This window comes from Oryctolagus cuniculus, chromosome 16, assembly GCF_051225735.1.
Source record: "Oryctolagus cuniculus isolate XC-2025 breed Fujian yellow rabbit chromosome 16, ASM5122573v1, whole genome shotgun sequence".
Taxonomy (NCBI): domain Eukaryota; kingdom Metazoa; phylum Chordata; class Mammalia; order Lagomorpha; family Leporidae; genus Oryctolagus; species Oryctolagus cuniculus.
In genome coordinates, this window is record NC_142882.1 from 89,737,301 (window position 1) to 89,749,792 (window position 12,492).

General features: G+C 62.0%; 1 protein-coding gene across 9 annotated transcripts in view; it reads right to left on the reverse strand.

Annotated features, from left to right (window-relative positions):
- The window catches only part of TNS3 (tensin 3), a 190,124-nt gene that overhangs the window by 12,463 nt on the left and 165,169 nt on the right, over positions 1–12,492 (reverse strand). For all 9 annotated transcript variants that reach the window (XM_070059452.2, XM_070059450.2, XM_070059444.2 and 6 more), the window contains 7 exons: positions 9,058–9,229; positions 6,695–7,278; positions 5,334–5,420; positions 2,681–2,812; positions 1,480–1,575; positions 745–822; positions 12–89 (listed from right to left, as the gene is read on the reverse strand). In XM_070059452.2, the coding sequence (XP_069915553.2) occupies positions 12–89; positions 745–822; positions 1,480–1,575; positions 2,681–2,812; positions 5,334–5,420; positions 6,695–7,278; positions 9,058–9,229 (1,227 nt within the window). The remainder of the gene's footprint in view (positions 1–11; positions 90–744; positions 823–1,479; positions 1,576–2,680; positions 2,813–5,333; positions 5,421–6,694; positions 7,279–9,057; positions 9,230–12,492) is intronic.

The following is a 12,492-nucleotide window of genomic DNA, read 5'->3' on the forward strand; positions in this document are numbered from 1 at the left end:
CGCTCACCCACCTGCACCCTGCTTCAGCAGCTCAGCCGCCGAGTTGGCCGCCGTCTGGGGAGAATGTTCCGTGATCTCCTCCATCGGATCTGCAGGGAGGGGGCGAAACACAGAAGTGAGTCCCGCTGCCCACGCAGAGTCCTCACGGGCAAGTCCCCAAGGGGGCCATGCACGGCTCCGTGGGGACTTCCCCTGGGGACGGTAACCTAACTGCGACCCTGCTGGGGACAGAAAGGGGGGTGACGAGGCCCAGCCGGGTCTAGACTGAACTAACTCATGCGAAGAGTCAGCTCTAAGAGGTAAGTCAGCTTCGTCTCAATTATTCACCTATTTGTGACCCGGACACGGCTCAGCAAACGGCCCGGGCAGGCTGCGGGAGCCACTCTGCGAGTTTCTCTCTCATTGTGTGTCTTTGAAGACGAAGCTAAAAGCAGGGGGAGCGGCTGGTCCCTGTGTTCAGCACGGTTGACACAGCGCTCATCCTGCAGAATCTCAGAAATCCAATGGCGGGGACGCCAAGGCCTTTGTCCCAGGGTCTTGGGTTTCTAAGCCTCGGGCCTTTGCTCCACGGAGCGCTGTCACGGAGGCCCAGCACGGGAAAGTGTCCCAGGGCATCTGGCTGCAGCGCGGCCTCCTCCCTGCTCCTCCACTCGCCTGTACCCCCAGGGCGTGGGGCAGAAGAAACGCTCCCCGTCTGGCTCTCAGTGACCTCCCACGACCCCCAAGGCAGACCCAGCCCCATACCTCTCTCGGGAATGAGCAGTTTGCAGGGCAAGGCCAAGGGCGTGATGGAGTGCTGGCACACCAGGGCCGTCAGGCTCCCTGCGAGAGACGGAAGCAGACGTGAGTCAGCAGGCGCAGCAGGTGCACCCCGCCTGCAGCCGCCACCCAGGCAGAGCCCGTCCAGGGCCAGCAGCCGGGGCACAGCATCCCGTGTGACACTGTACCAAACTCTGAGAAGCGACACGCTGAGCGAGATAGGAAGAAGTGAGTGAAGAGAACACAGCTCACAGCTTCTTTCCACACCAAACAGAATCAACCACGCGTTGGCTGCGTGGGAAACTCAGAGGGTTGGGATCGGGGAACCCCAGCTGTTACCGCACGTACGGCCCCTGGACGATGCTTCCCAAGGGGCGAGAGTGTGAGGGCGCCGGGCGAGCACAAGCCCGGGTCGCAGCGGAGGCTCCCGGTGCACGGGGAGGAAGCCACCCTGCAGGGAGCTCTGTGACCCACGTGCCACGGGCCAGGGTCCCCCGTGGGGACTCCCACCGGCCACCAGGAGGGTGCTCTGTCTGCATCTGTGACTTCTGTTCCCAGCGTGGGGCTTCGCGTTAGGTTTGACAAAGCCTCCAAGAATGTTTTCACAGCCAGCCGAGCCTAAAGACGCTAATCCGCTCGGAGGAGTCTCAGAACGGAGCGAGGGCCCCCGGAGGCGGGCAGGGGGCAGAGGGCCCCGGGCCGCCAGCTTCAGCCACTCACCGAAGTAGGGCTCGTTGGAGCAGCCTTTCAACCGCACCCCCTTGGGGGTGCACTCGATCAGAAAGTGCCGGACGAGCTCGTTGGCCAAGTCTCCACCTGGGCTCAGGAATGAGAAACAAGACAGAATGAAGACGGGAGCACGGGAGGGTGTGGGCGAGAGCAGCCCTACAGCAAGCAGCTGTGGTTGGGAGGGCCCTGCTGGCCAGCCACCACCTGCAGGCTCCCCGGGGCCACCAGGAAGGGGCTCTGGGCTGTGGGATGGCGGGTGCGCACGGGGCACTGGGACAGCGCGTCAGCTGCGTGTGCGCAGGCTAGGGGCGTGGCGCAGGTCTTTGCAGCAAGGACGCTGGCTGACGGGAGTGCTCTGCGAGAGCTCACAGCTGAGGGCCCACAGGGAGGCGGGCGCTTGGTGCGGATGTAGACACTGCTTGGGACGCCTGCACCCCGAATGGGAGCCTCAGCTCCTGGGCCTGCAGTCCAGCCTCCTGCTGATGGGCGCCCTGGGGGGCAGCAGGCGACGGCTCAGGCAGCTGGGTCCCTGCCACCCACCCTGCTACGCAGGCACCTGGCTTTGGCCTGGACCAGTCCTGGCTGTTGCAGGCATTTAGGGAATGAACATGGCAAATGGGAGATCTCGGCCTGTCTTTCTTCCTTTCAAATAAAGTAAAAATAAATAAATAGCAAGTGCAGAAGACAGGAAACAGCCCTTGGGTCCCAGCTCCACCGGCCCCACAGGGGAGGTCGGGAAGACTCCGGCACAGTGATGCCCGACAGTGAGTCCCGGCCAGGAGCGGGGGCTCCGGTGCACAAACCCCTCCGGAAGCACCCATCGCTCTGCAGCAGCCGCCTGCCACCGGCCTGCTTGAACCCAGGACCCTCGTGTCCAGGCCGTAGCCGGAGCTGTGACATCTGGTGACCCTGGGTGCCACTTCCAGCCAGCCCACTGGGCACAGAAGCTAGCGCCTGCGGCACGCTCCTGAGAGAGGGCACGTCTGCCCGCACACGAGCCGGCACAGGTCACAGCGGGGAGCCCAGACACAGAGGCCAGTGCCTGGGCGGAAAATGAAATTCGCAAATAGTGGAACTTTTCCTGGAGCAAGGACATTTGCTAAACAGCCCTGTAGAAAGAAAGACTAAGGCCCAGCTGGCCGGCGGGTGCCGCTCCTCGGAGACGGAGAGCAGATGGGGGCCCGGCACCCACCTTTCTTGTTCATCTGCAAGACGGACGGAGGCGGTGTGGCCACCTTCATGGCCAGGCCGTAGGCACCGCGGAAGGAGTGGCTGTCACGCACAATGAACGACCCAGGCTCCTTGTCCTTCAGCATGGCGATGGCTGCGGGAGGGGACAGGCGTGAGCGTCCACACGTGGCAGGCCGCGGGACAGGTGTGCAAGGTCTACTCCCACCAGAAGCAACAGGTGGCCACTGCTCTCCTGGGGGTGCTCCGGGTACCTGCAGCCAGGCTGCCCCAAAGCTCGGCCTCGCTGCTGTGCGCACGCCGCCTGCCTGTCCGCTGTCCACCTCGAGTGGTGGCGGCAGGAACTGTGTCCGGCGTCCAGATCCGGGCTTCCCAGCCGCAGCACCGCCCGTCACAGCAAACCCATGTTCTCTATACACTTCCAGGCTCAGGCACTTGGTCACAGCCACAGCCAAAGGACAAGGCTGACCTCTCTCTGCCCGCGTCTACAAAGGGAGCCAGGACAGAGCCTGCTGGGGTGTCCGGGGTGGGCGTGGGCCCCGCTACTTTGGAGGATGAGCCTGCCCACCCTGCATGCTGGTGCACTTCTGGCCAGTTTGGGGGCTGACCGTGTGCTGCTTTTTCCAAGCCCACTGCTGGCAGTGGCCGGCCTCTGCCTGGGCGGCAGGGTGTGCCTGCTGAACGCCTACAGGAAGCGTTTCTCCCAAGTGTGAGAGACCTCACTCCTTGCACCTCCAGACTCAGATGTTTGTCCGACGCGTCTGCAGTACGGGGAAGCCCAGTCCTCCCTCCAGGCCACCTGGGGGTCTGTGGCCTACAGAGCCACAGAGCCCAGAGCCCAGGGCTGCATGGGCACGAGGGGCTGGGCCTTTATGAACCAGCCAAGGGGAGCCAGAGCTTAATTTCGGGAACAGGGATGAGCTAAGGCGCCAGCCTGCGGGGGGTTGGGGGAGGCCCAGAAGGAAGGTGTGCACTCTGCCCAGCCCGCAGCACCCCACTGCCCACCCAAGGACCAGGCAGGGGGTGGGGCCCTGGCTGCGTTCTCCCACCTTGCTGCCTGCACTGACGCCCAGCCGCGCCACGGCCTGAGCATGCCCAGCACAACCTGGTTCTGCAGCTCGGAGAGCGTCTAGAACGTGGGGCGGGCTCCGCCTCCCCGCTCCCGGCGCAGCGTGAGCCGTTCTGAGCGAGCCCACCCCAGCAGCCCACTTTGCACGTGTGCAAGTCCAGGCCTGGAGGGCGACCGCCCCGCCCGGATGGCGCCTCCCTGAGGCGTGGACAGCACGGCAGCTCTCCTGGCCATCATCCCCGCTCCACCGAGGGGTCAGAAGGTGCAGCCCCCTCTCCCACAGCACCAGGGCTCTGTGGGCAAAGGCAGCCCAGCCCACACCAGCCGGGACTGGAAGACAGCGCCACGGAGTAGGAGGCTAGGCGCAGAACCTTCTAGAACAGGGATGGCAGGACATCTGGCCCATGAAACTTATAAGGCCGCAACTTCAATTGGTCTGGCCCTGCCAAGGCAGCCCCAGGTGGGCCTCAAAATCCAATAAAGCTGTAGCCGGCTAACGTTTCAGCTGACAATTTTGTACGGCCCACAAATGACACTGAAGTACCCAAATAGCCTTTGGCAGAAAAATGGCTCCCCAGCCCCGTTCCAGAACACGCGTGCCCCACCCAAGCACCTCGGCTCCTGCCCGCTGGCTGAGCTGCTGTGGGAGGCAGTGCTGGGGCCGGGCTGGTGGCCACAGGACACAGCGTCCGGCCGGCCCTCGGCCTGGAGCAGAACTTTGCACAAAAGGCCGATTCAGGGGAATGAATGCTTCCAACCACGAGCGTTTCTCTCTCTCTCTCTCCCGTTCACAAGGACAATAGGTTCTTTGAGCTCACGGGGAGAAAGGCACGTTCTGCCAGTCTCTGAGCTGCGTGACTGAGGGCAGGATTCTAGCGGCCAAGTGCGGCCCTCACTACCCGAGCTCGGCCGTTTCTGAGACACCACCAGGAGACAGCGCGATGCAGACAGCAGCCACGCGGCTCCCCCCACCCCCGCCACGGTCGGCGCCCCGCTCGGCTCAGCCCAGCACGCCCCCGCAGCCTTATCAACCCCTTCACTTCCTGGGATCCGGACCCTGCCCTCCCCACACCACCGCTCCGAGCTCCGGGCGCTGCCCGAATCTTCCAGGAGAGCAGGGGTGTCAGCTCCCCACCTCCCTCTCAGAGTGACTGTGTCCTTGGTGCTCAAAGTCCCGCAGCCTGCAGACGCTGGGTGTGGTCTGCAGGGGACATACGCAGGGAAGCCCACCACAGGGTCCCTGCCCACACAGAGCAAGGCAGCTCCTCCCTAGCCCCCACCCTCCGTGGCTAAGGACCCCGATGGAGTGTGTCTCCTCTCAACAGCCGCCGGCTGGCGGAAGCATCCAGAAACTACCGCCCCCGCTGCAGTGCCATGGGGGCGCCCACGGCTTGCCAACTCCCTCATTAGCGCAAGCTTTTCCCGTTAGAGACTGAGCAGCACTTCCCCTGCAGGCGTGTGATGAAGCCTGGCCTTGTTCTGAGTCAGGCCGCCCCACAGCCGAGCTTCTGGGACATTCCTGCGGCAGGGCCCCCCCAGGGCGAGGAGCCGGGGCAGGTGTCCGGGGAGCCCACCTCCTCCCACGTACCTTGCTCTCTGGAGATGTCTGCCTTGTACCAGAACTTGGAAGTGTCCTGGACAAATTTCACGATCACAAGCTTGTCCCCTGGACTGTCTGTGAAGCAAAATTGATAAACTGTGAGAGGTTATTTTTCTAATTGCAAACTCACACTCCACTTCGGTCCAGCTCCCTGCTAATGCACCTTGCAAAGCAGCGGAAGATGCCCAAGTGCCCGGGCCCCTGCACCCACGTGGGAGATGAGGATGGAGCTCCGGGCTCCTGGCTTCAGCCTGGCCCTGCCCTGGCTGTTGTGGCCATTTGGGGAGGGAACCAATGGATGGAAGATTCTGTCTCTCTTTCTCTCCTCCTTGCTGTAACTCTGCCTTTCAAATAAACAATCTTAAAATAAAATAAAATAAAACCAAACAGGTACACACAGCAGGGCTGGTCTTTTAACCAGTGGGTCTTACTTCTTAGACACTTGGAATAATTCATCAATAAATTATGGATGACTTCGTTTGACTTGAAAAATAAAGTTGTCTTCCAAACAAAACGCTAAGAGAATAAGCAGCCAGGATCACCACAAGTGCCTGCACTGTGCCTTGGACGGGGCTCCCACGTGGGTCCGCGCAGGTGCCCAGAACACACGAGACGCAGCAGTCGTGGCTGCCCCCGGCCAGGGGGACAGGAAAGACTTCCTGGCTCTGGATGCTTCGGGCAAGGGCTCCCTCCGCACAGCCCAGCTGGCTCCTATGGCCCCGCCCCCCTCCTCCCCGAGCCAGCCAACCAAGGGGCCTCACTCCTATGGCCCCGCCCCCCTCCCCGAGCCAGCCAACCAAGGGGCCTCGCTCCTATGGCCCCGCCCCCCTCCCCGAGGCAGCCAAGGGGCCTCATTCCTACGGCCCCGCCCCCCTCCCCGAGCCAGCCAACCAAGGGGCTTTGCTCCTATGGCCCCGCCCCCTCCCCGAGGCAGCCAACCAAGGGGCCTGGCTCCTACGGCCCCGCCCCCCTCCCTGAGCCAGCCAACCAAGGGGCCTCGCTCCTATGGCCCCGCCCCCCTCCCCAGGCAGCCAAGGGGCCTCATTCCTACGGCCCCGCCCCCCTCCCCGAGCCAGCCAACCAAGGGGCTTTGCTCCTATGGCCCCGCCCCCTCCCCGAGCCAGCCAACCAAGGGGCCTGGCTCCTACGGCCCCGCCCCCCTCCCCGAGCCAGCCAACCAAGGGGCTTTGCTCCTATGGCCCCGCCCCCTCCCCGAGCCAGCCAACCAAGGGGCCTGGCTCCTACGGCCCCGCCCCCCTCTTTCCCGAGTCAGCCAACCAAGGGGCCTCGCTCCTATGGCCCCGCCCCCCTCTTTCCCGAGCCAGCCAACCAAGGGGCCGCGCGCCCACCTGGCAAGGACGGGCCGGCGTCTGATGGCTTGAAGTCCGGCAGGACGCTGGGGAAGGGGATGCTGACGGTGCTGCCGCTGTGGGGGCTGGAGAAGCCACTGGACGAGGGGGACACGGAGCCCAGCGAGCGGTCCCCCTCCGAGGCCCGCTTCTTCTCCGGGAGGGGCGGCTGCCCCGGCAGGCTCAGCCCCTGGCCCTGCAGACCAGGGCTGTGGTGGCCGTGGCCAGGCGCCACCGTGAGGAAGTTGTGGGACAGGAAGCCGTGGTCAGCAGCGCCTGCTGCGGTCAGCGGGGTGCCAGGGACCGGCGACGCCGTGTGGCAGTTGCCCAGCACGGCCCCCGGGTCCTCCCGGGGTGGAAGGCTGCCGCCCACGGGGCCGGTGCCGAAGCCCAGGAAGGCCTGGCCGCTCGGGGGGCGCTCCACCAGGGGCAGCTCGTGGCTGTGGAAAGAGGCCTGGAGCTCCGAAGGCAGGAAGCAGGGCAGCCCCGGGGGGTCCGGGCTCGGGCCAGAGAACTCGCGGGCGCTGAGGGGTCCTCCTGCGGGCCGACTGCTCTCCAGCCACGGGTGCTCTGCGGAGGACGGGCTGTTCAGAGACAAAGCAAGCGGGAGCGCGCGTGAGGCACCAGACGCAGCTTCAGGACCCATCCATCACCCCCGCCCGCCCATGCCTAGGAGGACTGGGACGCAGCAGCCGGGACCCCGTGCAGCCCAGGATGCTACGCAGGCCCCTTATTTGCGTGGACAGCTGCAGTGTGCAAATCAGCCAACGGGTGTGTGGCGTAGCGGGGAAAGCAGCCGCCTGCAGCGCCGGCGTCCCACACGGGCAGGGCGCTGGTTTGTGTCCTGGCTGCTCCACTTCCAACTCAGACTCCTGTGTACGGCCTGGGAAAGCAGCAGACGGCCCAGTGCCTGGGCCCCGCAGCCACGAGGGAGACTCAGATGAAGCTCCTGGCTCTGGCCTGGCCTAGCCCTGGCCACTGTGGCCATGTGGGGAGTGACCCAGCAGATGGAAGACTCTCTCTCTCTGTTTTGTCTTCTCCATAACTCTGACTTTCAAATAAATAAATAAATCTTTAAAAAGAGTAGAAAAGAAAAAAAGAAAATCCTAACAGGAGCTAAGCAGGAAGGAAGTGGCGGCCCCGCCCGCCAGGGGACGGAGTCCCCTGCTGTCCCGCGTGTCCTTGCCGGGCGCTCGGCTGCTCGGTCCTCGCTCAGTCGCTGTCTCCACGCTTGATCGTCGCCCCAGTCTGGCGTGTTCCACTGATTTTATTGAGCAGTAGCCCCGAAGTGTGCGTGTGGCGACAGTGGCGACTGGGACAAACCAGACCAGTGGCGCTGTGCTGTGTGGGAGGTGGAGGCTGACCACGGGGACACGTGTGGGAAAACACGCTGACATCTGGGTGTCACGTTGGTGCCATCCGCCTTCAAGCATGTGCTGGGGGTCCTGGGATGGGTCCCAACCCGGATGCAGGGAGGAGCCCACTGGCAGGCACCACGTTTGTAGGAAGACAGAAGAGGCACTAGGGAAGCCACGACCCACGTGACACACCCACGTTTCACTGGGAAGGACGTGTGCCTCATCTCCCTCTCGCCAGAGACGCAGAGGACATGAGGACACAGAGGACACGTAGACACAAATGGACACGGGGACACAGATGGACACAGGCAGACACGTAGACACAGTCGGACATGTTGACACAGACGGACACAGGGACACAGATGGGCACGTGGACACAGGCAGACACGTGGACACAAGCAGACACGTGGATACAGCCAGACATGTGGATAAAGATGGACACATGGACACAGACATGTGGACACAGTCGGATACATGGATACAGGCATACACGTGGATAGACATGTGTACACAGGTGGACACGTGGACACAGGCAGACACGTAGACACAGTCGGATACGTGGACACAGACGGACACGTGGACACAGCTGGATACATGGACACAGTCGGATACGTGGACACAGACGGACACGTGGACACAGCTGGATACATGGACATAGGCAGACACGTGGACACAGATGGACACGAGGTCTGTCTCTCGCCACTGGGATGCAGCCGAGGAGCAGTGCCCGGCCGGAGCCCGGCCCTTGCTCTGGGCCGTGAGCCTCCAGACTGCGGGCAGAAGCAAAGCCCTGTCCTCGCTAAGCGGCTTATTTCCCTGCAGTCCTGAAAGCTGGCGCGGCCGGTGACCTTGCAGTGGGGAACAGGGCGCCTCCCGGCCCCGCCCGGGCTCCCTCGGGTCTCGGTTCTCGCGATCCCCTGTACTGAGGCGCTGAGATTCCCCACGTGCCGTGCCGCTGCACTTCCCCGCACCAGGACACCCTGCCCCGCCCGTCCCGGCTCTCACCTGGCTCTCCTGGGGCCCGGGCCATTGCTCGAGATCTTGCAGGAAGATGTGAAAGCCTGCTGGAAGCTGGGTGTGGCGGGGGCGTCGGCCCCCAGCATGGCGGGGGCGGGTCCCAGGGGGCTCTCTGACATCCCCACGGCGTGACCAAGGCTCTCGGGGCAGCCTCGGGGCTCTGCGGGACAAAACAGGACACGAAGAGACCTCGGTCAGGGGTCTGAGGAGCCACCGACAGGGAGTGGTGCCAGCTTCTACAGCTCCCAGCTGTCCCAGCAAAGCCAAGCAGTCATCTGGCACCCGTGACAGGCAGGAGGGGTGCAGCCGCAGACACTCCAGGCTCCCACTGCGAAGACTCCAACCCAGAAGGGGACCCCACTTCTCCTAGGCTGTGGCCGCATGGGCGACACGAGCTGGGCTGACCAGGCTGGCACCGACTGACGACCTATGGACACTCGGTCACGTCCAGGCTCAGGGCCCAGGCGCCCACTGAGTCAGGAAGGCCGCAGCTTTCTCTGCCAACCACAGGAGCCGCCCCCCACACCCTGCGCCCCGCTGCCCGTGCGTCCTTAACTTTCCATCGGCCCCCTCCCTCCCCAGGCGGGGACCCAACTGCTACACCTCCAGCAACTGTGACAGGGCAACCAAGCAGCACCCGCCCGGTCACCCTGCACCCAGGCTCCACGGCCGGACACGCGGAGGCCACCTCCACCGGGCCCTGGGGGCACACAAACCCACCGTGTCCAGTAGTACCCCAGCACGGGCACGCCCCCTGGTGGACTTCCTGCTCAATTTCTCACCAGGAGCACCACTATTTCTGGATATTTTAAAATCTTGCCTTTTTTTTTTTTTAATTATTCTTTAAGAAATGAGCACGGCAACCATGGTCAATTAACAATTATTACAAATGCAAGCCATTCTGCTTCCTGCTGCAAAACAAAGTGAGGTTAATCTGAGAATCATGAAGTAGGACAAAGTCCATTTTAATCCTGGAGCTTTCCAGAAGGTCTGCTTTGCCCTGGCCTCGAGGGGTCACTGCAGGGCACGCCCGAGGCTCAAGGGCACATGGGTCTCACTGGACAAAGGCCGCCGCCTTTTCTCTTCCGATGATCACACCCCTACGGAAGGCACTGCCAGGGATCCTGGAAGGAGTGGCCAGCAGTACCAGACCCCTGGACGGACACTGAGAAGTGCGCGCTGATCCCAGTGCCCACCTGTGGGTCCCTCCGGCCAGCGAGGCCAACACAGGCCATGTACCCGACGGCCGGGCAGTCCCAGGAGCCATTCACAAAACGTGCCCTGTCACTTGACTGTAGATCAACAGGACGCACGCACCCCACCCACGGGACACTGCCACGTGGCTCAGGGCTCGCCTGTGCCTTACTTCTGTCTGGCAGCTGTTCTTCCCTTACTGAAACCGGATGGAGTTCTCGATTCTTCCACATCAATGACATCCCTCAAGGATCTAATCCTCTGATAGATCTTAGAGGAGACTTAAAGGTTAACTCCCATTGGATGTCTCAGAAAGACAGCCTGCAGAAACCCTACAGGGGCCGTGCACACTCCGGTCAGGCGCGACGCCGTGATCTCTGGGGAAATCCTCACTGATGTGTGCACCAGCCCCGGGGACACCTGCTCCCGCCCAGGCAACCTCTGACCTCATTCCCGTCATGCACAGTGGTTTGCATTTCTCAAAACTTCATACGAACGGACGCGCTGACACAAACTGTGGCGGGCTACTTTGTCACTGTGTTACTTCAGGACTCAGCGAGCCGTAGGAGGTACACACGGCTCATTCCTCTTGGCTGGCGTGCGGCTTTGCATTGTACCCACATACACCGTGTCTCCAGGCACCTGCTGGTGGGCACTGAGGATGCCTGCATGGGGGGCCACTATAATAAAGGCACTGTGAACACTCACAGACACTTTTTTGCACGGACACACATACACTTGCACTTCTTTGAGGTACACACACAGGAGTGCAGCGGCGGCACCACATGGCAGGTGCACAGTGAACTTAGTGTTAAGGAACTGCTTCCAGAGCACAGGTAGCGTATTTGACATTCCCACCAGCCACACATCGGGGTGCCCGTTCCCCCACCTGCTGGCTGACGCTTGCTGTAGTCAGTCTTCTCACCTACAGCCTGGTGGCTTGGGCAGCGGACGCACACCGGGGCTTTAACCTGTGTCCACGGGTGACACTGAGCCCCCTCGGCCTGCATGCAGCCAAGCTCGTGTGTTCTCAGAGAGCAGTCTGCTCCATCCTTCCCCATGCCCCCCCCCTCAGCTGTTCTCCACCTCACCGTCAAGTAGTGAGGGTCCTTTGATTCCAGACACGAGTCCATCTGCACATTTTCCCAGCCCATTGCTGGTATTCGCATTCACAGAACTGCTTTCAAATAGCAGAAGTTCGTGATTTTGATGAAGTCCAATTCGGAAAAACAAACAAACAAACAAACAAACAAAAAAAACCTTTGCCAACCTCAAATCACACAAGATTTTTTCTTTTTTCTGTTTAATTTCCTAAGATTTATAATCATGGTGGGACTGGCACTGTGGTGTAGCAGGTAAAGCCACTGCCTGCAGTGCTGGCATCCCATAAGGGATGTTCCGGCTGCTCCACTTCCGATCCAGCTCTCTGCTATGGCCTGGGAAAGCAGTAGAAGATGGCCCAAGTCCTTGGGCCCCTGCACCCACGTGGAGACCTGGAAGAAGCTCCTGGCTCCTGGCTTCAGATTGATGCAGCTCCGGCCATTGCGTCTATCTAGGGAGTAAACCATCAGATGGAAGATCTCTCTCTCTCTTTCTCTGCCTCTGCTTCTCTGTAACTCTGCCTCTCAAATAACTCTTAAAAAAAAAAAAAAGATTTATAGTCATGGGTTTTACATTTGGGTCTATGATCCATTTTCAGCTCATGTTTGCATGCGGTGTGAGGTATGGATCACCGTGTATTTTTTTAGGAATGGATATCCACCCGGGCCACAGACGTCCTGTGAATCCCAGTATTTCCCTCTCTGGGCTTGTGCGAGGGGCACTATGCCGGCGCGGGTGGGGATGGGGGCCTGTTCCTCTCATCACTTCCTCGGTTCTTCTGCAGCCTTGAGACGCTCCCTCTGCCGAGTGGCCTGGCCGGTGCTGAGACGCACGGTGCGTCCTGGCAGACGCCCCGTCCCCCTGTGCAGCGTCCTCCTCTGCACCCCGTGGTCCACTGTCGTCTCCACTCTCCCCTCCAACCGCACAACCCGAGGAGCCTCTCAATTCCACCTGAGTCTCCGCTCGCTGCCCCAGGTGTGGAGCTGGGGCGTCTCCCTTTTCTCGGGGGCCACGCCGTGATGGCCACTGTCTCGCCAACCACCGTCCCTTTGTCGTCTGCTCAGGCAAGATGATGAGTCTGGTCTCTGTGACTCCAAGCTCCCCTGAGGCTCATGCCTCCACCCGTTC